At 49.9% G+C, this 27368-nt stretch overlaps 1 protein-coding gene and 1 long non-coding RNA gene across 9 annotated transcripts; one reads left to right on the top strand and one right to left on the bottom strand.

Annotated features, from left to right (window-relative positions):
• Positions 1–1629: 1629 nt before the first annotated feature.
• On the bottom strand, positions 1630–10897 carry KLHL33 (kelch like family member 33). The gene is made up of 4 exons (XM_008269298.5): positions 10138–10897; positions 3627–4551; positions 3292–3459; positions 1630–3190 (listed from the first exon to the last, which is right to left on the bottom strand). The coding sequence occupies exons 1-4, from the start codon at positions 10895–10897 to the stop codon at positions 2638–2640; spliced, it is 2406 nt and encodes an 801-aa protein (XP_008267520.4). The 3' UTR covers positions 1630–2637.
• On the top strand, positions 10785–22734 carry LOC103351151 (uncharacterized). 8 transcript variants are annotated; one of them, XR_016217997.1, is made up of 4 exons: positions 10785–10923; positions 13756–13834; positions 16098–16207; positions 21666–22734. It is a non-coding gene; the product is annotated as an uncharacterized LOC103351151 (long non-coding RNA). The 8 variants fall into 8 exon arrangements; XR_016217998.1 differs by lacking the exon at positions 21666–22734 and adding an exon at positions 18879–18999; XR_016217996.1 differs by lacking the exon at positions 16098–16207 and adding an exon at positions 13628–13670 and having other exon boundaries at positions 10794–10923.
• The last annotated feature ends 4634 nt before the right edge of the window (positions 22735–27368 follow it).

Raw genomic sequence — 27368 nt, 5'->3', positions numbered from 1 at the left:
CAGTCTTCCCTGTCCTATCTCGTCTTACTGAGCCTCATCATTTTTAATTACATGCTTAGTCTAACTTAAACAGAAATATAAAAACCTTAGTAAAATGATGGATGCAATTAGGGATCATTATGTTTAGTGAAATAAGCCAGTCCCCCCAAAAAAAGTGTTTTCTCTGATTTGTGATAACTAATATATAGAGTACAAAAGAATGCAATTGACATCTTGAGATTTGATTACTGTTTACCTTGTCTATACTCCTGAGGAACAGTGGTCTTACTACTGCTGAAGACTTTATTTAGTGGAAGATTAAGCTTGTGATTATAAAGTAAATTGAAAGCATGTCATCACAAAAAAGAAAAAGAAAAAGAAGAAAGGAAGAGGGAGGGTGGGAAGTATTACATTCTTAAAACTGTATATATAAAATACATGAAATCTGTTCCCTTTAAATAAATATAAAAGGAAAAACTGAAAGCTCAAAAGAATGAATAAACACAAATCCAGTACTTCAGCAGCCAGAATGAAGAAAGGGTCAAGGGAGCCTCCATCACCCCCTTAGGAGCATGGAAATGTTAGTAAACAACAGGAATAAAAATTCGACCTCTACAAAGCACTGGCACTTTGCCCCGAGCTTGCCAGGGAGCAGCAATGGAAATGCCGACAGGCAAGACGTAGGGAGTGGTGGGGTGGGAGCACCCCGTCTTCAGAAGGGCTCTGGAGAAGAGGGCAGGCCGGCAGCAGCAGCAGAGTTGTGTGAAGCCCTTTGCAATGCTGCCTTCCCTTTTGCCAGGGAGAAACAGCACAGCATAGCCCCACGTACATCTTTCTTTCTGTCTGGAATGCATGCCTCCTCCTCTGATGCTGAATTTCTGAGCAGCCTTCAAAATCCAGTTCAACAACCCTTGTCTTGACTGTGGAGGAACAGGGTTTTTTGGTTTTTTTGTTTGTTTGTTTTTTCTTTGTTGTTGTTGTTGTTTGTTTGTTTGTTTGTTTTTTCCTTAATGGAGAATGGGACTGGGAATGGGAGAAGGAGGAGGAGGTGAGGCTGGAGGGCCGGTATGGTGGGAAGAATCACTATATTTCTAAAGTTGTACTTATTAAATTTGTACTCATTAAATAAAAGGTTTCTTTTTAAAAAAATCCAATTCAAACTACACCCAATTGATGGTGCCTTCCCTAACAGAAGCCCACCCTGGGCAGAGTCCACAACTCTCCTCTGGTCTCTCATAGAACTTGTCCATACCTCTAAATTCACCACAAAACTTGTATTGGGGCTTGGGACAGGCATTTGGTGTCGGGATTAATACATTGTTTGGGGGACTGGCACCGTGGGGTAGCTGGTAAAGCCGCCGCCTGCAGTGCTAGCCTGGTTCAAGTCCCAGCTGCTCCACTTCCGATCCACATGGGAGACCTGGAAAAAGCTCCTGGCTTCAGATCAGCCCGGGTCCGGCAGCTGCAGCCATTTAGGGAATGAACCAGTAGATGGATGACCCCTCCCCTCTCCTCTCCTCTCCTCTCCTCTCCCCTCCCCTCCCCTCCCTGCCCAGGTCCGGCAGCTGCAGCCGAATGAACCAGTAGATGGATGACCCCTCTCCTCTCTCCCCTCCCCTCCCCTCCCCTCCCCTCCCCTCTCCTCTCCTCTCCTCTCCTCTCCTCTCCTTCTGCCTCTCTGTAACTCTGCCTTTCAAATAAATAAATCTTTTTAAAAAAAAAATCTAGAAGAAAAGAGTTAAAAATAACTGGGGGAGAGGAACTAAAAGGGGAAATGACTTGCGGGTCGTCTCTGCCTCTCGCGCTTCTCTCCACTCCCTCCTCTTACAACCTGGGACCTCGCGCCGTAACTCCTCTCTGTTCACTCCTGATACCCGAGTTCTCCTGGAAGCAGGGAAGGAAAGAAGCCACCCCATGCCCTGAAACCTAACGTCACCCCTCTCCACGCGGGCGCCTCCTCAGTCTGCCTCCCTGCCTTCCCCCTTCACACCACTCCCAGCTCATCGCCCTAGAGGGCCCATGAGGCATCTCAGGCTCCCTGTGCTGTCCAGCTCCTGGTGGGAATTTCTGCCTCAGACAGAAACCAAGCGGTGCCCCAGGGAAGCCAGTGGTCACTGGGCTGGGGAAACCCTAGAGCAGGCCTACAAAACTACCTGACAAGGAATACTGTCCAGAGGGAGGAGCGTAGGTAGGAGCAGGTGCTGGGAACGAGAAGGGCTGAAAATTGAAGTCCTCCCTCCCACACTCCTCAAACTCACCCATGGACGGCCTTCCCGCCATTTCCTCCTTGACTCATGAGTCCAACTCATTTCTCCAACTGTCTTCTCATGGCTCCTACTCCTTGGCTCCTGGAGCTTCCTGACTCTCTTCCCTACCAGGTCCACTCTCCCCACCAAGAGTCCCTAGCCCCTACGTAGTCGCTCCTGGGCCTCCTCTCTTCACCCAGGTACGAGCTGTCTTCCCATCCTCAGGAGTTCTGCAACCACCTTTTCCTTAGTGGAGATCAAATGTACAAAAGCAATTTATGAGCTGTGAAGTCTTATGTGAGAATAAAATACTAAGGAGAACAAAGTCCTCTCTTTCTCCTCTCATAATCTCTGCCCTTCTCCTATGCTATTCCTTTCCCCTTCCTCCCACCCTCACACTGCTGCTCACCCTTCACCCAGCAGGTTTGGTTTGGTGCAGGGTGGGAGTCGAAGTCAGGTGCTGCACTGTGGGCAGAGTCAGGATGCAGGCAGGCATCTCGGCCCGAGGCCTCGGCAGAGTTCCCAGGCAGAGCCACCGGCCCAGCCCAGGGCAATAGGCATGGATAAGGTGGGAGAGGGCATAAGTACGGTGGCTGTAGCCCCCCAGCACCAGTAGCTCCCCTTGCAGCACAGCACCTGCAGCCCCGACGTGGGGAGAGGGCAGAGGTGTTAGGTGACTCCAGCTATCAGTCCTTGGCTCATAGACCTCAAAGCTCAGCAGGTCCCCAGCCTCTCCTAGTCCTCCTGCTACATACAAACGCCCACCCAGAGCAGCCATGACATGGGCGGCTCGAGGCACCCCCATAGGGCTCAGAAATGTTCCTGGATTCTCAAGTTTGGGGTCATAGTGCAGTAATGAGGCGAGGAATTGGCCATTCCCACTAGAGCCACCACTCAGATACAAGCGGCCCTCCAAAATGGCAGCTGCATGGGCAAAGCATGGTGCTGGAAGCGCAGGTGCTGGCCTAAGGAAGAACAGGACACAAGATCAGGCCACAGGTATCTTCAACTCTCCTCCCACTCTGAGTCTCCCGGTCTGCCCTGGGAGGGCCTCCTGCCCACTCACCTCCAGACATTGAGCTCAGGGTTATAGGTCTCCACGGAATTGAGGGCAGCACCATTGCATCGTCCTCCCAGGGCATAAAGTTGTCCATCCAGAGCCACCAGGGGGAAAAAGCTCCGGGCCTGGCACAAAGGTGCCACCTCCTCCCAGTCCTCTTGACTGGGGTCCCACCTAGACACAATGGGACAAGAGATGGAGAGAGTGACTCAAGGTGCAGGCAGGCGGCATGGGAGGTGGGAGGTAGGGGGTGGGGGGTCTGCAGTTGGCTGAATCAGCAATTTCTCTGCCCTGCTCACCTGGGGCCCTGCCATACCCTACCCACTCTTAGGGGCCCATACCTGAGAGTTGAAGCCAGAGTGTTGGAGTGGCTGTAGAAATCCTGTCCCCCACACACATAGAGTTCACTTCCTTCTAGGCTTGCAGCTCCGTGCCTGAAGCGCCCTGGGGCAGGCAAGGCAGGCAGCTGCCCCCACTCCACAGTCCGTACCAGTCCCATGCCACAGCGGAAGGCCCGGGCCCACCACACTTTTTGCGATGGCTGACTTCGGGCCATGTCTGGTCTGATCCCGTCCCCGCCAATCACCACCAGTGCTTGATCAGGTTCCCTCCACCTCTGTTGACCTGGGACCTCAGCCTCCACCATGACCTGGTGCAGCAGGTCTGGGGGCAGAGGTGAGGGTAGCCCCACTGCCCGCACCTTCCGAAGTTCCCTAGTCGACATGCGGCCAAAACGGACACACTGCAGCAGGGCCTTGGCGTCGGATTCTTCGGTCTCAGGGTTGGCAGCTAGCCAACACCGTGCAGCCACAAAGGCTTCAAACTCTTCCTGCACGTGGAGCTCATCGCTATCCAGGAGCTCAGCCAGGCAGGCAGCTGGCAAAGAAGGGAAAGTGGGGCACAACGCCACAGCAGGCAGGTGGGTGAGGAGGTACTGACGGGCTTTGCTCCAGAGCCGCTCCAGTCCAGGGGCTTCGGCCATGGGGTACAGGGCCAGGCAACGCGCAGGGCTGAGGCCTCGAGCCAAGGCTTTCTGACAGACGTCCAGGCAGGAAGAGCTCTGGTACTGCAGGGCAGCCTGTGCGGCTCTCAGCAGTCCTGGCCACCTTGCCCGCACAGCCCCAGAATAAGCAAAGGAGACGAGGAGTCGCAGGTCCTGCGAGGACATGGTGCGCAGAGATACCTCCGTGCCCTGGGATTCTCTCATCCCACTCAGGAGCATGGCCCCGAAGAACTCACTGCCACAGGCCAGGGCTGCTCGGTGCACTGCAGGAGGGGGAAGAAGCAGAGGAGGACCCAGAGCGCTTAGAGACTCCCAGGCACTACTCCAACCTGCCAACCCCAATTTTGGGCCACCGACCCAAGGCTACAGGCCAAACTGTGTTATGCATCAGGATACTGGGGGCACTTGTGACAATGCAGACAATGCAGGTTGCAGGGACCCACCACTAGAGATTCTGATTCAATAAGCCTGGATGAAGATCCCAGGAGTTTTTACTTCAATACTTTCAAGCACCCTGTCTGATTCTCGCATTAGTGGCCTGAAGTTGGAGTTTTGAGTCTAGGCCAATTAGAAAAAGTCTTGGAAATCAACAGAAAGGATGATACAGACAGCAACTTATATAGGTCTCTCTCTATCATGCATGGAATAAAGTTCTTTCCTTACAGCCACAAGAGCTGCTTCCACAGGCCATTCTCAGATTCTGCCAAGAAACGGGACAACTCAGCAATGGCTGTAACCCAACCTCATTTGCTGCCTAGTGTTCAGCATTTCAGATTGCCATGTGCTCTGTTGTCCTCTACACAGCATTTCCCCACCTTGGTACATAGTTCATGGGACGATGATAATTGAAACCTGAAAACCTGGGGCCAGCGCTGTGGCATAGTAGGTTAAGCCGGTTAAGCCTCCACCTGAGGTGCCAGTATCCCATAAGGGAGCAAGTCCAGTCTGCTCCACTTCCAATCCAGCTCCCTGCTAATGCCCTGGGAAAGCGGTAGAAGATGGCCCAAGTCTTTGGGCCCCTGCACCTGTGTTGGAGACCAGGAAGAAGCTCCCAGCCCCTGGCTTCAGAGTGACCCAGCTCCAGCCTTTGCGGCATTTAGGGAGTGAACTAGAGGATGAAAGACTCCTCTCTGTCTCTCCCTCTCTCTGTAACTCTGCCTCTCAAATCAATCAATCAATCTTAAAAAGAAAAAGAAAGGAAGGAAGGAAGGGAGGAAGGAAGGAAGGAAGGAAGGAACCTGGAAACTTTAAAATCATCTAACTCAACTACTAATTGTAAAGACTCTGAGTTCTAGAGTAAGGATGTGAGTTATTTTCCTTTTCCGAGCAGTGGCTTTCTGGGCAGATCATTCCCCACTCTGTCACTGATGTCAGGCTTCGTGCACTGATGAGCACGCTTGTGCACCAACACTGGCATGACCCTCATAACAATGAAACTGTCCTTTTAACAACACTGTCAAACAATCATAGCTCAGATGCCTCCTAAACCAACTCAACTGAGATACTCAACTTACCTATGGACTATTCTTTTCTTAAAAAAAAAAAAAAAAAGATTATATTTATTTATTTGAAAGTCAGAGTTACACAGAGAAGAGGTGGGGGCGGGGGGGGGGTGTCTTCCACCCGATGGTTCATTCCCCAATTGGCCGCAATGGCTGGAGCTGCGCCAATCTGAAGCCATGAGCGAGGAGCTTCCTCCGGGTCTCCCAGCTGGGTACAGGGGCCCAAGGACTTGAGCCATCTTCCACTGCTTTCCCAGGCCACAGCAGAGAGCTAGATTGCAAGTGGAGCAGCTGGGACTCCAACCGGTGCCCATATGGAATGTCTGTAGGGGAGGGCCAGTGTCGCAGGGCAGCTGGTTAATCCACTGCCAGGGATGCCCACATTCCACATCAGAGCGCCTGGGATCGAGTTGCACCTCTGCTTCCGATCCAGCTTCCTGCTGGGAGGTAGCAGATGATGGCTCGAGTACTTGGGTTCCTGACGCCCAGGTGGGAGACCTGGATTGAGTTCCCTATTCCTGGCTTTAGCCTGACCCAGCCCTTGCTGTTGCAGTTATCTGGGGAGTAAGCCAGCTGATGAAAGATGGAGCATGCACTCTTTCTCTCTCTCCTTCTGTCTCTCTCTCTCTCTCTTGCTCTGCCTTTCAAATATATAAAAACAAATAAACTTAAATTATATGGACCAGTGTCTTAAAAAATATTTTGTGAAAAAATGGAGCTTCAAATGAGCTTATTTTGGTGCAAAAAATGAAATAAATGCATAATTTTTATAGAAAGCATTTTTCACATATTATGAAAAAGCAACTTGCACCAAAAGGAACTCATACTTTTAATTCCATTTTTCATAAACTTTTTGAAGCACTGTCATATTTAAATAAAATGTCATTCATTTATTTTACAACTATTTAAAAAATAGAGGTGAAACAAATATAGTAAAATATGTAGAAATAAATATGCAAGTCCAGCTGTTGGGTGGTTGAGGGTTCATCTTTTTTTTTTTAATTTTATTGAGTTTATTTTATTTTATTTTTTTTTTATTTTTATTTTTTTATTTTTATTTTATTTTTTTTTTTTTTTTTTTTTTTATTTTTTGACAGGCAGAGTGGACAGTGAGAGAGACAGAGAGAAAGGTCTTCCTTTGCCGTTGGTTCACCCTCCAATGGCCCCTATGGCCGGCGCGCTGCAGCCGGCGCACTGCGCTGATCCGAAGGCAGGAGCCAGGTGCTTCTCCTGGTCTCCCATGGGGTGCAGGACCCAAGGACTTGGGCCATCCTCCACTGCACTCCCTGGCCACAGCAGAGAGCTGGCCTGGAAGAGGACCAACCCGGACAGAATCCGGTGCCCCGACCGGGACTAGAACCCGGGGTGGCGGCGCCACAGGCGGAGGATTAGCCTGTTGAGCCATGGCGCCGGCCTCATCTTTTTTTTTTTAAGATTGATTTATTTAGGGGCCTGCGCTGTTGTATGGTGGGTAAAAGCTGATGCCTGCAGTGCCAGTATCCCATATGGGCACCATTTCAAGTCCCAGCTGTTCCACTTCTGATCCAGCTCTCTGCTAAGGCCTGGGAAAGCAGTGGAAGATGGCCCAAGCATTTGGGCCCCTGCACCTGCTCCTGGCTTCGGATTGGTGCAGCTCCAGCCACCGCAGCCAACTGGGGAATGAACCAGCAGATGGAAGACCTCTCTCTCTCTCTCTCTCTCTCTCTCTCTCTGCTTCTCCCACTCTCTCTATGTAACTCTGACTTTCAAATAAACAAATAAATCTTAAAAAAAAAAAAAAAAAAAAAAAAGCTGGGGCCAGCACTGTGATGCAGCGGGTTAAAGCACTCGCCCGAAGCGCCGGAATCTCATAAGGTTTTAGTCTTGGCTGCTCCACTTCCAATTCAGCTCTCTGTTGTGGCCTGGGAAAGCAGTAGAAGATGGCCCAAGTCCATGGGCCCCTGCACCCACGTGGGAGACCCGGAAGAAGCTCCTGGCTCCTGGCTTCAGATCGGTGCAGCTCCGGCCATTGCAGTCATCTGGGGGAGTGACCAGCGGATGGAAGACCTTTCTCTCTGTGTCTCTACCTCTCTCTGTAACTCTTTCAAATAGATCTTAAAAAAAAAGAAAGGAAGAAAGAAAGGAAGAAAAAAGCTTGAAAGAGTTAAACAGAGAAAAAGAGAGATCCTCCATCTGCTGGTTCACTCCCCAGTTGGCCGCAATGGCCAGTGCTGCGCAGTTCTGAAGCCAGGAGCAGGTGCAGGGGCCCAGGGACTTGGGCCATCTTCCACTGCTTTCCCAGGCTATAGCAGAGCGCTGGATCAGAAGAGGAGCAGCAGGACTAGAACCAGTGCCCCTAAGGGATGCCCGCACTGCAGGCAGAGGACTAACCCACTGCACCACAGTGCCAACCCGAAGGCTCATTTGCATTCTCTTTGCTATGTGTTTGAAATGATGTTAGAAATCCTCTCTGCATGTCACCTCTCTGCATGTGGCATAGTAGGTTAAGCCTCCACCTGAGGTGCCAGTATCCCATATCGTGGCGGCCCAGCTCCCAGCGAAGCTTATGAACACATGCTGCTTTGACCATGAGACATGAACGTGAGGCGTGGTCACCTCTCTTGGAGGGCAGTTGTTGTCGAAATGCTTTCCACAGCCTTTTAAGCAACAGTGGCCTGGTGCTTCCCTAGTTTCTGTCACCCCAGTGATGGATTTCAAATGTATACTGCCTGAGAGAATTGATTCCTCAAAACAAGCTAAGCCATCTCAGTTTCCACACCACCAACCAACCCAGAGCTCAGAGCCTCCTATGAAAGGGCCGGCAGCCACTTGTATCCATCTCCTACCACTGTCCCTCGGATCTCAAGTGACCCATTCCTGAACATTCAATCGGAAAGATTCTTAGAGAAATAAAAGCAATGATATGAATATGTTTAAATTTTCAATCCAGGGGCCGGCACTGTGGCACAGCGGCACAGCGGGTTAACGCCCTGGCCTGAAGTGCCAGCATTCCATATGGCCGCTGGTTCAAGACCCAGCTGCTCCACTTCCGAACCAGCTCTCTGCTGTGGCCTGGGAAAGAAGTGGAAGACGGCCCAAGTCCTTGGGCCCCTGCACTCGCAAGGGAGACCCGGAGGAAGCTCCTGGCTCCTGGCTTCAGATCAGCACAGCTCCGGCCATTGTGGCCATCTGGAGAGTGAACCAGAGGATGGAAGACCTCTCTCTCTCTCTGATTCACTTCTCTCTCTGTGTAACTCTGACTTTCAAATAAATAAATAAATCTTTAGAAATAAATTTAAAAAATCTTTTTAAAAATTTCAATCCAAGAGAGAATTTTATAATCATAAAATTGAAATCTTCCTTCTCTCTAGTGCTATCAGAAATGATAATAAAGACTTTTGGGATTATTTCCCTTCTAAGAAGTCCCAGAAATGGTTCCCAGTCACTCCTCTACTGAGCGGTAGCTATGTGACTTTGACATACCTTGGAATCTGGCTTCTTGCGTGGTAAAGGGTTAACAGCTGAACTACATAATCTCTCCACTAATCCCTTGTAAATGTAAACTTTCGTATGTCCACCTTCTGACTCCATTCTCGGGGCCCTGTGGGTCCTGATGGAGCTGCCCGGGAGCAGGGAGGCAGGCCATGTCCTTGGGAAAGCAGACCCCACTGGCGGCCGAGGGCCTGTGTCCTAGCTCCCACCAGCCAGCATCTTCGAGTCTAACGTTCCTTGTCTGACCCTAAGGAGAGTGGTTATCTACCTCACTAGCTATCGGTGATCCTGTGTGAAAATCCCAGGCGCCCCAGTACCTCACTAGCTGTTAGTAAAATCTGGATAATACTCATTAAGCCCTCCTTGGCTTTTCGGCGATAAGCAGAGCTAATTTCAAAGTGCGTGCCCTGGTAGCTTTAAGATTATGGCAAAACAACACCAGACCTTGCTCATTGGCTGCAAGACCTGTATGTCTTCCCGGGGTCAAGCACACTTAGGGAGCGGATACACCGGGGATTTTCCACCAAGGTTCCTCCGGCCTACCCCGTGTCCTGCACAGAGGGTGCCAAGCAGGGCCTATGGTTAATCCCTGTGTGAGGCAATCACTTTCTGCTTGTTCTGCTGCCATGTACCCTCCGCTGCAGCCAGCTGGCGGGAAATTCCTCATTACCGGGCACTGGAAGAGCCCGAGCACAAATCTGTCAGCGCGCCTAGGAAAACAACTCAACGGCGCATGCCCAGCTCCTGGGGTCACAGGAGGCTCCAGAGGCCACCTGAGGGAAATTCTGGGTGCCGCAGGGATCAAATCACCTGCTGCCTGCACACACATTCGGGTGGCCCATGCACCTGCAGAAAGCAACGGCCCCAAGCCCTCACCCTGCAGCCGGCAGCCGCCAGCCTCCAGCTCCAGGTCACAGCCGATGCCCTCTCGGAAGAGGAGCTCGATGCTGCGCAGGTTCTCCCGCAGCTCCTCCGCCTGACTGGGTTTCTCGTCGTCCTCCCCGGCGTCTCCAGCTCCCTGGCGTCTCGGCTGCGCCGCGGCCTTCACCCGGGGCGCTCCCAGAGCCTCGGCCACCGCCACGACCTCCCCGCGCGGGGCGGGGCCCAGCACCCCCTCGTAGGCAAAGGTCAGCAAGGCCTCCCAGCCCCCGGGGGCCACAGCGAGGCTGAAGGGGGGCCGAGGCCCTCCACTGCCCGCCCGCAGCCTCTCTCGGAAGAAGCTGCTCACCGCGGCCAGGATCACCCGGTGCGCCCCGTACGCTCGCCCGCCCACCGACACCTCCTCATCTAGCAACAGCCTCTGCTCCCGCAGCCTCCGCGCCTCGGCGAAAAACTGGCTCGGATGCTCCTCGCTGCGAATGCCCTCGATCTCCGTCGCGCCTTCATCGTCCTCATCCACTTCCTCCTGCTCGTCTTCCTCCAGGGACAAGGCTGGAGAGGGGAGATTTCCTGGCCCCGGGGTCCGGGGGCCCGGCTCCTCCAGAGGGAAGCGAGGCAAAGCAGGGTCCTCATCCGGAGACGGGGGCCAGGAGGGGGAACTGCGGGCGGGCATGGGGAGCCCGAGGCCGTTCTTCTGGACTGGAGGGGAAGCGCACTCCAAGTCAGAGGGAGGATGTGCCGAGCCCCCGACGCTCATGGCCCGGATTTGCTGGGTGGCTGCAGGTGAGCAGATGCAAGAGAGAAGGGCGCCGAAACCAGGTCTCCAGCCCTTCCAAATGTCAGTCCTCCCGCCACCAACGCCCCACTACCACCCCAAGGTAACATGCCAAGGCTAGAGTAGCTGAGCTACTCAGTGCACTAGAGGGGCTCACACGGCGTAGCCAAGTGTGTGGACTCTCCAGTACCCATGCCCACACCCCTGCCTCCCTGACCCCATCCTTTTAGTCACCTTCAGGAGACACCAGCCTTTTGCTCGCTGTCTCACTTGCATGCCCTCTATGCTCGGGAACTCACTCCCACCCCGCAGCGCCCGGCCTGCTAATTATAGTCAGCACTGGCAGAATATAGGCTATGGGCACCCAGTGCCCTAGCTCAGACACCCAATCTCCTGGGCTCCATCCCAGAAATGACTGCCCCCAACCCCCTTCCACCTGTGGGTCAGACATGGGTGCTGAGTGAGGCGAATTTGGAAAGTGCGAAGGAAGTGGAGATGGAGTGGCGTGAGCCAGTCAGAAGTGTTCACCAGGGTGAGCTGGACGGGACTGGCGGACTCTGCACCTTGCAGACCAGTGGGATGCTGGGCAAGATCAGAGGAGCCTACACTTTGGTCAGTCCTGGGCTTTGGCTGTGGAATTCCACACAAGATCAACCTGGGACCCTGGAACAAGCAATACCGATGTGAAGTGCAAAAATAGCCAGGCCCTGTCCACTGAGGGTGGACAAGGAGGACAAGTGAGGGGGCAGGGGGCAGGGTGAAGGATCTAGGTGACTCACCCTCTCAAGGGGCTTCTCTGTCCAGAGGGGGGGATTCTGGAGCCAAACCCTGTGTCCTCAGAGAAGTCTGGGGAGTTTAACCCTCCCCTTGGCCACTAGGATAAGGACCAACAGTGGACATGTGGTTCAACTCCACTGCTTCGAAACCAGAGACCTGGACAAGAGGGGCTGAGGTACACAGGTATTCTCACTGAGCGGCCAAAACCACAGCCACTCCCTTTGTCTGGGATACTTGTTCTTCATCTTGTCACTGGGGCTTGGCTGAAGCCCCTAAAATCCTGCAAACACTCTGCGGGTCAGTTCTGGGTCTCTTGGGGGAAGGATCTGAGGAGGAGGGCAGCAAGTGAGGGCCTCCCCTCCTCTCTTTGGGGGAGACAAATCAGGCCAGGTATGCCAGGGGGAGATTCAGCAGACAACTAAGGCATAATTATCCCTTATGATTTGCATGCAGGGGCACCCATAGACAGAGGGGTGGGAAGGTGGGTTAATCCACATGGTACTCTCTCTGGCTTCTGGAGTGGCCTCCATTCCCCACTGGTGGCCTGGGTACCCCAACCAAGCCAGAGTAGTGTTCCTAAGGTACACCTAGCTCCCTCAGACGGCTGTCCTGACTGATGGCAGGGGAGATGGTGACCAGCCTCTGCACCTCTTCCCCTGCTCCGGCATGTCAGACTCCTCTCCTGGCCTCCCTCTGCAGCAGCACGATGCGGCTGGCAACTGGAGCCTCCAGCAGATGGTGGGGAAACTGAGATCTGGCAGAGACATACCCTGGCCAGCCTTTACCCACCACCTGCCTACAAGGGCAGTGACACGAATCCACGAGGCTTTTTTTTTCTGAAGATTTTATTTATTTGAAAAGCAGAGTTTTCAGAATATATGTGTATATATATATATATATACATATACATATATATACATACATATATACATACATATATATGTGTGTGTGTGTGTGTGTATATATATATATATATATATATATATATATATATATATATATATATCCTGTGAGGCCAGGGCTGGCAAGGTTACAAAATTCCCTTATTCTTCTCAGCCTAAGTCACTGACACCACGTTCTGAAGGGATAACAATGACTGGCTGAGTGAAGGGAAGACAGAAAGTGCCCTTCCTTTCTTGTTCATTCATACAGGAAGCATTTTCTTGGAAAATATGGTCTCCCAGTGGTGTGGTCCAGAGAACAGTTTTGTGTGTGTGTGTGTGTGTGTGTGTGTTCCGTATTTTTTTTTATGATTTAGTTATTGAGGTTGGTGCTGTGGTGCTGCAGGCAAAACCACCACCTGCAGTGCCGGCATCCCATATGGGTGCTGGTTCCAGTCCCAGCTGCTCTACTTCCGACCCAGCTCTCTGCTGTGGCCTGAGAAAGCAGAAGAAGATGGCCCAAGTACTTGCACTGGCATAGGAGACCTGGAGGAAACTCCTGGCTCCTGGCTTCAGTCGGCCCAGCTCCAGCCATTGTGGCTATTTGGGGAGTGAACTAGTGGATAGAAAACCTCTCTCTCTGTCTCTCTGCCTTTCAAATAAATAAATAATTTTTTAAAATAAATCTTTAAAAAGAAAATAATTATTTAAAAAAAGATTCATTTATTTGAAAGGCAGTTACAGAGGCAAAGAAAAGGACAGAGAAAGAGATCGTCCATCTGCTGTTCACTCCCTAAATGGCTACAATGGCCAGAGCTGGGCTGGTCCAAAGCCAGGAGCCTGGAGCTTCTTCTAGGTCTCCCAGAGGGGTGCTGGGGCCCAAATACTTGGTCCATCCATTGCTGCCTTCCCAGTTGTGTTAGCAGGGAGCTGAAACAGAAGTGGAGCAGCCGGGACTGGCACCAGTGCCCATATGGGATGCCAGCATCCCAAGTGGCGGCTTTACCTGCTACGCCACAGCGCAGGCCCCATGTTTTCCACATTCTTCCTCCAGCTACTGGGTCTTGGCTGGGACCAGTCTCTCTGGGGACTGCAAGGTGAGAAGGCTGTTATACCTGGAGCACATTCTCAGTCGTTTCTCTCCTTCCTCTCTCCACTAATGGTCCAACAAATGTTTTTCAGGCTACAGTGTGGCAAAAAGAACACCCCTTGACACCCTGTGGACCACACATCCCTACCTGCATTATCCGTGCCACCACTGGTAAGACCTGCCACTCATGCCATCGGTGCAGAAACTACCTGCAGCCCTGGGTTCTGCCTCCCCATGGGACTGAAGTATAAGGCGGGGGGGGGAGGGGGTCTTCCAAAAGTTCAGTGTTACTAAAGAACTATGTATGTATGGTGCAAAATGTTCTGCACCAGGGGTACAGCAGGTTAAACTACTACTTGGTACATTGGCATTCAGTAACAGCCAGCCAGTTAAAGTCCTGGCTACTTTGCACTTCTGATCCAGCTTCCTACCAATGTGCCTGGGAGGCAGCAAATGATAGCTGAAGTACCTTGAGTTCCTGGCACTCGTGTGGGAGACTTGGATGGAATTCCTGGCTCCTGGTTCCTGGATTGGGCCTGGTTCAGCCCTGGCTACTGGGGGCATTTGGGGAGTGTGCCAGCAGATGGAAGATCACTCCTTCAAATAAATAAATCTTTTAAGTTTTGTACCATAATAAACTTATTTTTTAACTCCATTTTCTACAAACTTTTTTGAAGTTCACTGGTAAGTGATGACCTGAGCAAGGTGCAATCAATAGTATTAAAAGTGGTTTACAGGCAGGTGCTCCCCACTACCTTCACTTCTCCCCATCCCTCACACTTGTTAATTACTTGCATGTTCTTTGGCCACCTCCTCCACCCAGCCATGCACACACACACTTCCATTTCCCCTTTTGGCACTGCTGCTTTGGGGTGCGGTATTTTCCCTCCAAAAAAGGAATGTGTATCCTGTCTCATTTCCAGGATTTTGTATGATCTGAAGTGCCTCAGGGGACAGGACTGACAGGGTGTGCAGAATGGGAGCTGCCTGGCGCGCCAGGGTGCCAGTGTGGCCAGAACCACAGCAGCTGCCCTGCCTCTGTGGGTTCTCTAATCACTGCCGTGTGACTGAACCAGGGGAGAGACTAGGGAGAAGCCTTATTAGCCCATTGCCTAGCATAAGCTACATCCTCAAAAACCAATGATGTCGTGAGTGGATTTGTGCGGATGAGGTAAAACCTTCCGAGATGCAGATAAAGTGTAATAGACCAGGGTGGGCACCGGAGCAGTTTGGGTGCCACTTGGGATGCCTGCAATGGAGTGCATGATTCAAGTCCTGGCACTACTTCCAATCCAGCGTCCTACCCTCCAGAGGCAGCAGAAGATAGCTCTAGTACTTGAGCCCCTGCCACCCATATGGGAGATCCAGATGGAACTACTCACGCCTAGCTTTGTCCTGGACTGGTCCAGCCCCAGCTGTTTCGGCTGTTTGGGTAATTAAATTTGGGGAGATTTCTCTCTTTTCCTTTCAAATAAAATGAAAATAAATACATTTTTGAATTCACTAATACCTGTAACTTCTGGGAAAGCTAGGTGGAAATATGGGTGGAATGCACTGATTTCTGTCTCTGCCCTTTCCCAAAGTGTCTGCCCTCACCCACCTGAATGCTGGAGTCTTTTGTGCCATCTTGTTTTCTGCCATTGTTGCTTTGTTTCAGCCATTGAAATCTTCCAGGTTAGTTGCTAAGATGTTTTCTTAGCAAGAGGCATTAGGTGGAAAGGGGTGTGGAGAAAGGAGAAACTGTAGGCAGGCAGGACCATCCCAAGAGTAGTTTTTTGTTGTTGTTTTTTTTTTTTTTAAATATTTATTTGAAAGACTTACAGAGAGAGACAGCAAGATCTTCTATCCGCTGGTTCATTCCTCAAAGACAGCAATGGCCAAGGCTGGGCCAGGCTGAAGTCAGGAGCCTAGAATCCATCCAGGTCTCCCATGTGGATGGCAGGGGCCCAAGCACTTGGGCCATATCTTCTGCTTAGCAGGAAATTCGATGGAAGTAGAGCAGCTGGGACTTGAACCAGTATTCATATGGGATGCCAGCATTGCAGACAAAGGCTTAACCCACTGTACCATATCGCTGGCCCCCCAGCAGTCTAATTTTTTGAGGAAGAGGGACAAAACAGAGCTCAGCTGTCCACAACCAGAAGTCAGATGATGATTTAGGGAGATGGAGAAGACTGTGGCTGGCTGGTCTGTAAGAAATGATCCAAGCTCACAGAGCAAAACGCAAAGTCGTCAAGGCAAAGTAAGGGTAGCACGTCACTCTTCTGCCTGCCCAGATTTTCTCATCCCACAGTCCCATGGATTGTACCACACCTTACGCTTTTTTGCTGTTAGGATCCCTAAGTTCCTTCAGTGCTTCCCTCTGAACTCCTGTCTTCTATCTCTCTCTCTTTCCTTGGGACCCTCTTCTGCTGATCTCTGTGAATTCTTACAGTGGCTGTGCCTGGGCAAATTGTCCCCAGTCACTGGCTTTTTGGGAAAGGCTATAAGATCCAGGAGCCTCTGCAGGACTGCTGTTCACCTTCCTTGTAGGTTTCACCCTTGGTGAGTACTAGCTGCTCCAGTCTCCACACCAAGCTCTTGATCACTCCAGGCCCATTGCTCTCTTCTAGGACCTGACCTTAAAGCTTCTTTCCTATCCCTCGAGTCCTGAAAGGGGAAGAAAACGTCTCCTAACTCGGTTTGGGGGGGGGGGGGAGGTGTATGTGTCAGGGAATAGGGATAATGGGGTAAGGGAAGCCAGTAGACGTCTCCCCAGATCTGGATCCTATGACACAGTCTGAAAACTGACTCCCACCAGCTGAATGTTTCTACGCCTCATCATCTTCAGCCATCTCATACCTCCCTTACTTGGTTGCCTGGTTAGTGTGAATACATGCTAGCATCAGACTCAGGGATAAAAGGACCTGGGAAATTAGGAGCATACTTGGGTACAAGCGTGGGCGGCACCCTGGCACGCTGGGTACAACCTCTGGCTCTCCCACCTGGGATCCGTACTCCACTTTACTCATGTTCCTCCTCACTTGATGGGCACCATTCACCACTGTGTTCTTATCCTTCTGCTGTTGTTCTATACATTCTACAAGAAACCTGAGGACCATGTAGGCAAGTGGGTAAGGAGTGAGGAAGTAAGATACAGGAGGGTGACCCATACAAGAAAGCCAGGATTACCAACAGTCAATCTCTATTCCTTCTTCTACTTGACAAGTAAAGCCTTACTTCCAATCATTCCGTTCCACCTGTTCCTCTGCACAGATGTGCCCTGGGGCTCCTTGGTCCAGGAAGGCACCTATTACATGACATTCTCCTACCCAATTAACCCGACCAATGTGCAGCACCATGTTGAGATACAGGCCAGCGCCGCAGCTCAATAGGCTAATCCTCCACCTGTGGTACCGGCACCCCGGGTCCTAGTCCGGGTCGGGGCACTGGATTCTGTTCCAGTTGCTCCTCTTCCAGGCCAGCTCTCTGCTGTGGCCCGGGAGTGCAGTGGAGGATGGCCCAAGTGCTTGTGCCCTGCACCCCATGGGAGACCAGGAGAAGCACCTGGCTCCTGCCATCGGATCAGCGCGGTGCACCAGCTTCAGCACGCCGGCCACAGCAGCCATTGTGGGGGTGAACCAACAGCAAAGGAAGACCTTTCTCTCTGTCTCTCTTTCTCTCTCACTGTCCACTCTGCCTGTCCAAAAATAAATAAATAAATAAATAAATAAATAAATAAATAAAGAATTTCAGATACAGAGGCTGGCGCTGTGGTGTAGTGGGTAAAGCCACTGCCTGATGTACTAGCAACCAACAAGGGTGCTGGCTCAAGTCCTGGCTGCTCCACTTCTGATCCAGCTCCCTGCTAATGAGCCTGGAAAAGCAGTGGAAGATGGCCCAAGTGCTTGGGCACCTGCACCCACATGGGAGACCTGGAAGAAGCTCCTGGGTCCTGGCTTCAGATCGGCCCAGCTCTATTATGGCCGTTTGGGAAGAGAAGGAGTGGACAGAAGATCTCACTTTCTCTGTCTCTAACTCTGCCTTTCAAATAAATAAATCTTAAAAAAATTTTTCAGGTACAAAAAGAAAAATCTAAAACAAAAAGAAAAAAATTTCAGGTAAGGGAGTCTAGAGGTTGAAAACTAGTGGCTTCTGGATTAGATCTTGCAAATTAGTGCTATACAGATTCAACACCACATACAACTTTTTAAAGGTTCATTTATTTATTTGGAAGTCAGTTACACAAAGAGAGAAGGAGAAATGCAGAGAGAGACAGAGAGAGAGGTCTTCCATCTGGATGGTTCACTCCCCAGTTGGCCGCAACAGCCAGAGCTGCACTGATCTGAAGCCAGGAGCCAGGAGCTTCTTCTGGGTCTCCCATGTAGGTGCAGGGGCCCAAGGACTTGGGCCACCTTCTACTGCTTTCCCAGGCCATAGCAGAAGGCTGGACCAGAAGAGGAACAGCCAGGACTAAAACCACCAGCACTGCTGGTGGTGGCTTTACCCACTATGCCACAGTGTCAGCCCCGCAGCTCTTCCTTCTAATGTGCCTGGGAAAGCAGAAGATGGCCTAAGTGCTTGAGCCCTTGCCACATGGGAAACCTGGATGGAGTTCTAGGCTCTTGGCTTCAGCCTGGCCCAGCCTCGGCCATTGCGGTCATTTGGAGTGAACTGGCAGATGGGAGACTGATCTCTCTCTTTCTCCTTCCCTCTCTGTGTCACTCTATATTTCAAATAGACAAAGAAATGTTTAAAAAAAAAAAAAAAAAAGGAAAGAAAATAAGAGCTTCCTGAGAGGGCGGTGGCTCCATGGCAGGACAGAAGCGACAAGAATGAGCTCTCAACTTCCTTTTTCACACAGTGAGGTGGGGAATCCTCTTTAGCATCCTTGGTTTCTTCATAAAATTTTATCTAAAATCCCTCAGTGAGTGGAAAAGAGCTGACCACTGTTGTCAACATTATACCTTTTTTCCTTTCTGTAAGTTATAGTGCCTGGCACCAACTGGATCCCTTAACCAGCATCCAACCCTGGAATACTTTGTGGGTGCCTTCACCAAAACAGGAGTCTCATGATTTGTGAAGTGTAGTCTTGGTAAAAGAAAGGACACTAAGGCTGGGTAGAGAGAATAACAGGTCAGTGAGCTCAAGGAACCTGAATGAGGGGACCAGCACTGTGCCATAGCGGGTAAAGCTGTGGCCACTGCTTTGAGTTCCTGCTCCACTTCCGATCCAGCACTCTGCTATGGCCTGGGAAAGCAGTAGAGGATGTCCCGAGTCTTGGGCCCCTGCACCTGCATGGGAGACCCAGAGGAAGCTCCTGGTTCCTGGCTTTGGATTGGCACAGCTCCGGTCGTTGAGGCCAATTGGGGAGTGAACCAGTGGATGAAGACCTCTCTCTCTCTCTCTCTGCCTCTCCTCTCTGTGTAACTCTGACTTTCAAATGAATAAATAACTCTCTAATCATCATCATCATCATCACCATCATGAGAGGTCAGGCAGGATGCTTAAAGAAGGGAGGGGGCAGGCATTTGGTGCAGCAGTTAAGATGCCACCTGGGATGCCAACATCCCATATCTGAATGCCTGGGTTTGAGTCTCACCTCTGCCTCTGATTCCAGCATCTTGCTAATGTATATCCTGGGAGACAACAGGTGATGGCTTGAGTAGATGGGCCCATCATCCATGTGAGACCTGGATTAAGCTTCTGACTCCCGGCCTAGGCTTGACTATTATGGGCATCTGTGGCAGTGAACTTGCAGGTGGGAAATTCTTTCTCTGCTTTTTGAATAAAGAAATAAAAAAGGCATAGTACCCAGTCTGCATTTCTGCTTCACCCTCTTCGAAGCCTCAAGCCAGTCAAGTCTGAGACTCTTGTCACCTGGCTGAATGTTCAGAAGAGTCACTCCTTGTATAATGGGGCCCAGGGCCTCATGTAGGTCAGCCTTCCCAACTGGATCTCTTCACAGAGGTACCCGTGAAAATCTGCTTTGGAGGACTATGTAGGCCTTAACAGTTAAGAGTGAGTGGGGAAGAAGATGGGCATAGAAATGGTCAGGAGTTAGAAAGAATACAATCAGAGAGAACCCCATTTCTTCCAGTTGTCCAGCAGTGCCCGTGTCCTCAGGAAGAGGACGCTCTCTCTTCAGCTCCTCCTTCTCTATCTCCTCCCCCTCGGTAACGTGATGCCTGACGACGACCTCGTCATCTACTTCTTAAGGATGCCAAGAGGTCCCGACATGACTACCCAGACAGCAAGTTAAGGTGAATCAAGAGAGGTGGACCAGGGCCGGCACCGTGGCACAGTAGGTTAATCCTCCACCCGCGGTGCCAGCATCCCATGTGGGCACCTGTTCGAGACCTGGCTGCTCCACTTCCAATCCAGTTCTCTGCTATGGCCTGGGAAAGCAGCAGCAGATTACCCAAGTGCTTGGGCCCCTACACCCACATGAGACAGGGAAGAAGCACCTGGCTCCTGGCTTCGGATCAGCACAGCTCTGGCTGTTGTGGCCATCTGGGGAGTGAACCAACAGAAGGGACCTTTTTCTCTGTCTCTCCCTCTCACTGTCTGTAACTCTACCTCTCAAATAAATAAAATCTTAAAAAAAAAGAGGTGACCCTGGGGCCGGCACTGTGGCACACTAGGTCTGCCTCTGGTGCTGGCATTCCATAAAGGCACCAGTTTGAGTCCCAGCTGCTCCATTTCCAATCCAGCTCTCTGCTATGGCCTGGGGAAGCAGTAGAAGATGGTCCAAGTACTTGGGCCTCTGCACCTGCATGAGAGACCTGGAAGAAGCTCCTAGCTCCTGGCTTTGGATTGGCTCAGCTCCAGCCATTACGGCCATTTGGGGAGTGAACCAGCAGATGGAAGACCTTTCTCTGTCTCTCCCTCTCTTTGTAACTCTACCTCTCAAATAAATACATCTTAAAAAAAAAAAAAAAAAAAAGGAGGTGGACCTAGGAAGAATATAAGGTCTGAGCGATATAGAAACTGGTTGTCAAAGATGGTTCAGGAACAAGTGAACCTATTTAATTAACAAGACATGAGACCGGGCCAGCGCTGTGGCTCACTTGGTTAATCCTCCACCTGCGGCGCCGGCATCCCATATGGGTGCCAGTTCTAGTCCCGGTTGCTCCTCTTCCAGTCCAGCTCTCTGCTGTGGCCCGGGAGGGCAGAGGAGGATGGCCCAAGTGCTTAGGTCCCTGCACCCGCATGGGAGACCAGGAGGAAGCACCTGGCTCCTGACTTTGGATTGGCACAGCACGCCGGCCATGGCGGCCATTCGTGGGGTGAACCAACAGAAGGAAGACCTTTCTCTTTGTCTCTCTCATTGTCTATAACTCTGTCAAATAAATTAAAAAAAAAAAAAAAAAAAGACATGTGACCAAATAGAATTGGGTACCTGGTGTGAGAGAAATGAATTTTGCTCCGAAGATTCTACCAATATGAGCAATTCTCCTGATTTTAGGGGATGAAGCAAAGCTTTGAAGATATTCTTCTAAATTCAGGAGGGAGAAATGTAGATCAAGTGATACAGTTGCAGAAAGAGATGGAGTGTGGTAGGAAGGGGAGTATGGCCAACTTTAGAGCATGGTTTGTGGCACTACCCAAATTCTATAGTATGACACATCTTACTAGTTTACACTCTGGATGTCCTCATTGAATGGGTGGGTTCAGGGAGGTTGCAAAAAGATAACATTGTTTGGTGTTATAACCCCCACCCCCATCCTTTCCCAGTAAATCAGGTTGTTTGTATGCCAAAGGAATCGATACCCAGCAGGAAGAAGAAACTAATCCTAAAACAGGTCCTATTTTAGAAGAAACAGTGAGTAGGGATGAGATGTAGGCTCTCAGAAAACTGAATGGAAAAATGAATGTGTTACTCAGAGAAGAGAAGCCATCCATCATTCCTTTGGGAGAGCAGCAGTTCCCTGGGGGAGGAGGAAGCCGTGATGTTGCATGACAAGCAATGGCTACCCGGGGTGAAGAAACTGTTTCTTTTTTTTCCTCTTTTCTTGGACAGCATCCTTACAGGAATGGCCTGAGAGGACGTTCCAGTCCAAGCAGGGCAGACAGACAGTGAACAGGCCCTGCTGCTCGGTCAAGAAGCAGGGACTCTTTTCCTCCCTAAGAACCTCCAACTCCTCTCCCAGATGCAGAGAACACAAAGGAAGGTCGATGATCTAAAAATCTAAGGACCAGAAAATGACCTCTGCATTTACAAAGCTATATGTCCTCCTCCCACCTCAGAGGTCTTCACAGTTGCTCCTTTCCTCAGCCCCAAGGAAAGGTGGGCAGGGAGGCTGCCTGACTCTTCTCTCGTCTTCACAAGGCTAACTACGCCTCCTAGTCCCATGAGTCCAATGCAAGGGCTAGCCCAACGACTGGACAGGGGAGTGAACAGGCTCCATTCCTCACTGCCTTCTGTACCGGGGTCTATCAGTGGTTCCTCCATCAGTTCTAAACCACCCAGCTGCAGATGCTGCTCAGGGGCCTATACTCCCCAGCTGCCTTCATTTGTGGGAATCAGCAGGATACCCTGACCCTATACTGCCATTAAGAAGAGACTGAGCCAAGAGGACTCCACAATCTAGGACCTAAGGAGCCATGATTTTTGTCTCTCATCTACAATCTTGGGGACAATCCTTGGAAGCCTCAGGCCAAAGCCTTAAGCTTCTTAAGAACTCCATACAAAGCAATGCAACTAGGACCACACTGCCAAAGAAGAACCTTTTGCCAAGATCCGGTCTAACTCATACTAAAAATTTACAATACCACAGGGCTGGCATTATGGCTTAGCAAGTTAAGCTGCCACCGCCTGCAGTGTCAGCATGTCATATGGCCCCAACTGCTCCACTTCTGATCCAGCTCTCTGCTAAAGCCTGGGAAAGCAGAGAAGACAGCCCAAGTGCTAGGCCCCTACACTCACATGGGAGACTTGGAAGAAGCTCTTGGCACCTGGCTCTGGCTTGACCAACTATGGCAATTACCGCCATTTGGGGAAATGAACCAGCAGATGGAAGACCTCTCTCTGTCTCTCCCTCTCTTTGTAACTGTGTCTTTCAAATAAATAAAATAAGTCTTTTAAAAAATTTACAATACCTAAGGCTAATGTATAGAACATATTTCCTGCCCACTTATAAAATTAATTCTTTGGGGCTGGCACTGTGGCGTAGTGGGTAAAGCCACCGCCTGCAGTGCTGGCATCCTATATGGGTACGGTTCGAGCCCCGGCTGCTCCACTTCCAATCCAGCTCTCTGCTATGACTGGGAAAGCAGTGGAGGATGGCCCAAGTCCTTTAGCCCCTGTACCTACATGGGAGACCCAGAAGAAGCTCCTGGCTCCTAGCTTCAGATCAGTGCAGCTCTGGCCATTGCAACCAACTGAGGAGTGAACCACCAGATGGAAGGCCCCTCTCTCTCTCTCTCTCTCTCCTTCTGCCTCTCTGTAACTCTGCCTTTCAAATAAAATAAATATTAAAAAAAAAAAAAAGTGGAAACTTGGGAAAAAAAGGCCAGTACTGCTAGAGCAGAGTGTACAAGAAGTTGAGGAGCTGGAAATGAGACCCAAGTGGTAAGGGAATAGGGCGGCAGATCATGGAGGGTCTTGGAGTCCTTTAAAACAACTCTGGTTTTTTCCTATTATACAGAAAAAATGGGAGAGGTCAGAGTAGAAGAATGACATGATATAGCTCCCATGTTAACACCAGTCACTGTGGCTGCTGTGTTGAGAACTGACTGTAAGCAGGCAATGGCAGATGCTGACCAGCTACTGCAATAATCCTGAAGACAAGTAATTCTGACTGGGCCTAGGAGGGGAGTCAAAGTGAGGAGAAACAGGATTCTGGGTATATTTGAAGAAAACGTTCAGGATATTTGATGAACTGGAGATGAAAGAAAAGTGTTGAAATCAACACTGAAATGCTCTGACATGAACTAGAAAGAGGTTATTAACTAAGAAAGACTGCAGGAGTAAGCTAGAAAAAAGTTCTTTTTGATGTCAAATTTGAGGTAACTACTGAGCGTCCAAGTGGAGACACCAAGGGGCAGCTGGATATTCAGGACAGAAACAAACTGAAGCTGTTAAAAACAAACCAAACAACAACAACAACAACAACAACAAAAAACACACACACACAAAAACCTAGGAGTCACCCATATCAACATGATTTTCACACTGTAAGATTACGGAATCACTGTGGTGTCTATGTAAATAGAGTAGTGTGAGGACTAGATTGTGACAATGAGAAACTAGCAAAGGAGACTCAGAACAGTGCAAAAGCTAAGAGGCAGAGGAGAGAATATGTTCTAAACCAAGGAAGGAAAATGCTTCAAAGAGGAACCATCAAATCCTGCTGAAAGCCTCTTTAAGGTAAGGCAGAGTACACCGCTGGACTTGGCGACGTGCAAGTCATTACTGATGTAGTAAGAACAGTTTTGGTGGAGTAAATTTAATAAAGAATTGAAGAATTGAAGACAACTCCTTTTAAGTTTTGCTGTGAAGTAGAGCAGAAAAGCGTGCAGTTGGAAACAGAAATAGAGTCATAAGGGCATTATTTGTAAATAAAATAGTAGCACAGTTGTGGCTGATGAGATTTACAAGAGAAAGCAAAACAGTGACTCTACAGAAAAGGAAAAATTGTTGAGTCATACCCTTAAAGGTAAGTGGGTAAGATCTACTGCACTAGAATGTGGGCAGGAGCGTGAAGCATCAGCAAGGTTTCTCAATCTTAACACACTTAGACATTTTAGCCCATAAATTCTTCATTGTGGGGTTTTCATGGATATTCTATAACAACCCTGGCTTCTGTCTAGTAGCACCCTCACCCTTTTTGTGAAAACCAACATCCTCTGAGGAACAAAATCATAGTATATGGGCACAGGTGCAGTAATGAGAACTCGAAATGTGTTGCTTTTATTTTCCTACTGAAACAAAGAACAAAGTGTCTTAGCTTTTTGTTATCATAATTAAAATATCTGAGAGGCTACCTATAAAAGTTCATTTTAGCTAATGGTTTTGTAGGCTCACAGTCCAAGATCAGGTACCCCACCAATCCAGGATCTAAGGGTGACAGGTGGCAGGATTCAGAGGGATCACCTGGTGAGCTAAGAGTACCGTGAGGAAGCATGTTTGTCCATGTGGTCTCTCCTTTATAAAGCCCTCAGGATGCCATCATGGGACTTCACCCTGGCAACCAACTCTAATCTAATGACGTCACAAAGATTCTGCCTTCAGACATCATAAACGGATTAAGCTTCCACCCTTGGAGCACAAATAGCCCAAGATTTGAGGTTTAAACATTTGAGTGAGTTAAAGAACAAACTCATGTTCAAACTACAGCACAAGAATATGTGTGAGCAGATGCTGGAGACTTGAAGAGTCTGAGGATATGAAACAGTTATCAGAGAAGGAAAGTGGAAGGATTAGGAAGATGGAATATTGCTGAGCAGCATCAAGGACCCATTTTGGTTTCACGATGATGAACTGCAGACCAGTCTACAAGGCTGCTTTCTGCTAGCCCTTTCAGTTTCATAGGTATAGATACAGGGTAATGAGTACCACAAAAACAAAGGAGGCGAACAGAGAGAAAGTATATGCAACAAAGTGCTTATTATTGGTATTCAGCTCAGAAAGGAAGTAAAGGGGCCGGTGCTGTGGCGTAGCAGGTAAGGCCACTGCCTGCAGTGCCAGCATCCCACATGGATGCCGGTTCGAGTCCCGGCTGCTCCATTTCCGGAAAGCAGTAGAAGATGGCCCAAGTCCTTGGGCACCTGCACCCATGTGGGAAACCCGGAAGAAGCTCCTGGCTCTTGGCTTCAGATCAGCACAACTCCAGCTATTGTTGCCATTTGGGAAATAACCATCCGATGGAAGACCTCTCCCTCTCTCTGCCTCTCCTTCTCTCTCTGTGAAACTCAAGTAAATAAATTTTTAAAAAAATAAAATGTAAGACCATTATGAACCTATAAATGACTGTAAGAAGATAGTGTTCAAGTCCTGGCTGTTCCACTTCCAATCCAGCTCCCTGCTATGGCCTGGGAAAGCAGCAGAAGACGGCCCAAGTCCTTGGGCTCCTGAACCCACGTGGGAGACCTGGAAGAAGCTCCTTGCTCCTGGCTTCAGATCAACTCAGCTCTGGCCACTGCAGCCATTTGTGGACTGAACCAGTAGATGGAGGGCCTCTCTCTTTGCCTCTCTGTTAACTCTGTCTTTCAAATAAATAAATAAATCTTTTAAAAAATAAATTAAAAAACAAAGTGAAGTCAGTGGGAAGGAAGACCAAAGGTAGTTAGGTTCTGGTGAAGGAATAAATTACTGGACTCAGCATACTACAGGGAATGAAATGGAAAAGGCGGGAGGTAATGGTGGGAGAAAGGGAGGTTTGAGACTGAGATATGGAGGAGTTAGAGGTCTAGAATACGGCCACAGAGATGAGTGGCTGAAGCAGATGACAGAAGGATGACCTACATGGATACTGAAATCATTAAGACTTCTAAGAGTGACGTTGGTGTGGTGCAGGAGCAGGGATAAGGGAGAATGGCTGGAAATAGTGTGAGGGAAAATGGCAATGTCTGCACTTCTGGGCCCCACAGTACAATGGGTCTGGAAGAGAAAAACCATCAAATCAGGGGTGACAGAAGCAGAGGTCTCACAAGAAACCAGGTCTCAGAGGAAGAATGTGAAACAAGGGGCCAGCGCTGTGGTGCAGCGGGTCAACGCCCTGGCCTGAAGCGCTGGCATCCCATATGGGTGCCGGTTCTAGTCCTGGCTGCTCAACTTCCCATCCAGCTTTCTGCTATGGCCTGAGAAAGCAGTAGAAGGTGGCCCAAGCCCTTGGGCCCCTGCACCTGTGTGAGAGACTCGGAAGCTCCTCGCTCATGGCTTCGGATCGGCACCATTGAGGCCAATTGGGGAGTGAACCATCGGATGGAAGACCTCTCTTTCTGTCTCTCCTCTCTCTGTGTAACTCTTTCAAATAAATAAGTAAGTCTTTAAAAAAAAAAAAGAATGTGAAACAAACATTCAGGGAAGAGGTTAAAGATGCAGGGCACTTCGCAAGTGACTGGCTATTAGCTCCACAGGAACACAGTAGAAAAGATTTAGGCACTGGAAGGATTCAGATGGAGACAAAAAAGGGGGTACAAACACAAATGGTTCTTAAGCATGTAAAAGATGAGGTAACAGGGCCAGCGCCATGGCGCAGCAAGTAAGGCTGCCGCCTGCAGTGCTGGCATCGCAGATGGGCACTGGTTTGAGTCCTGGCTGCTCCACTTCCGATCCAGCTCTCTGCTATGGCCTTAGAAAGCAGCAGAAGGTGGCCCAAGTCCTCCAAGTCCTTGGACCCCTGTGTCTGCGTGGGAGACCTGGAAGAAGCTCCAGGCTCCTGGCTCCAGCTGTTGCAGCCACCGGGGAGTGAACCAGTGGATAGAAGACCTTTATCTCTCTCTCTCTCTCTCTCTCTCTCTGCCTCTGCTTCTCTGTAACTCTGCCTTTCAAATAAATAAATAAATCTTTTTTTAAAAGAGATGAGGTGACTCGGCAGTTCAAGACCTGTTGTGATGATAATCTTGCAAACATAATGGGATGATTACTCTGGTGGCTGCGGCAGGAGGGAAGCCTGCCAATGGAGGCACATGTGACGTGCGTGGGAGGAAGTGCATGGACAAGGGCGGTTTTACTCAAGCTGTAAATCAGACCTATCTCCAGGCTATCCTGAAGAAAGTC

Source organism: Oryctolagus cuniculus, chromosome 12 (assembly GCF_051225735.1).
Source record: "Oryctolagus cuniculus isolate XC-2025 breed Fujian yellow rabbit chromosome 12, ASM5122573v1, whole genome shotgun sequence".
NCBI classification, from domain to species: Eukaryota; Metazoa; Chordata; class Mammalia; order Lagomorpha; family Leporidae; genus Oryctolagus; species Oryctolagus cuniculus.
Note: the sequence above shows the minus strand (reverse complement) of the source record. Positions and strands in the feature narration are given on the sequence as shown.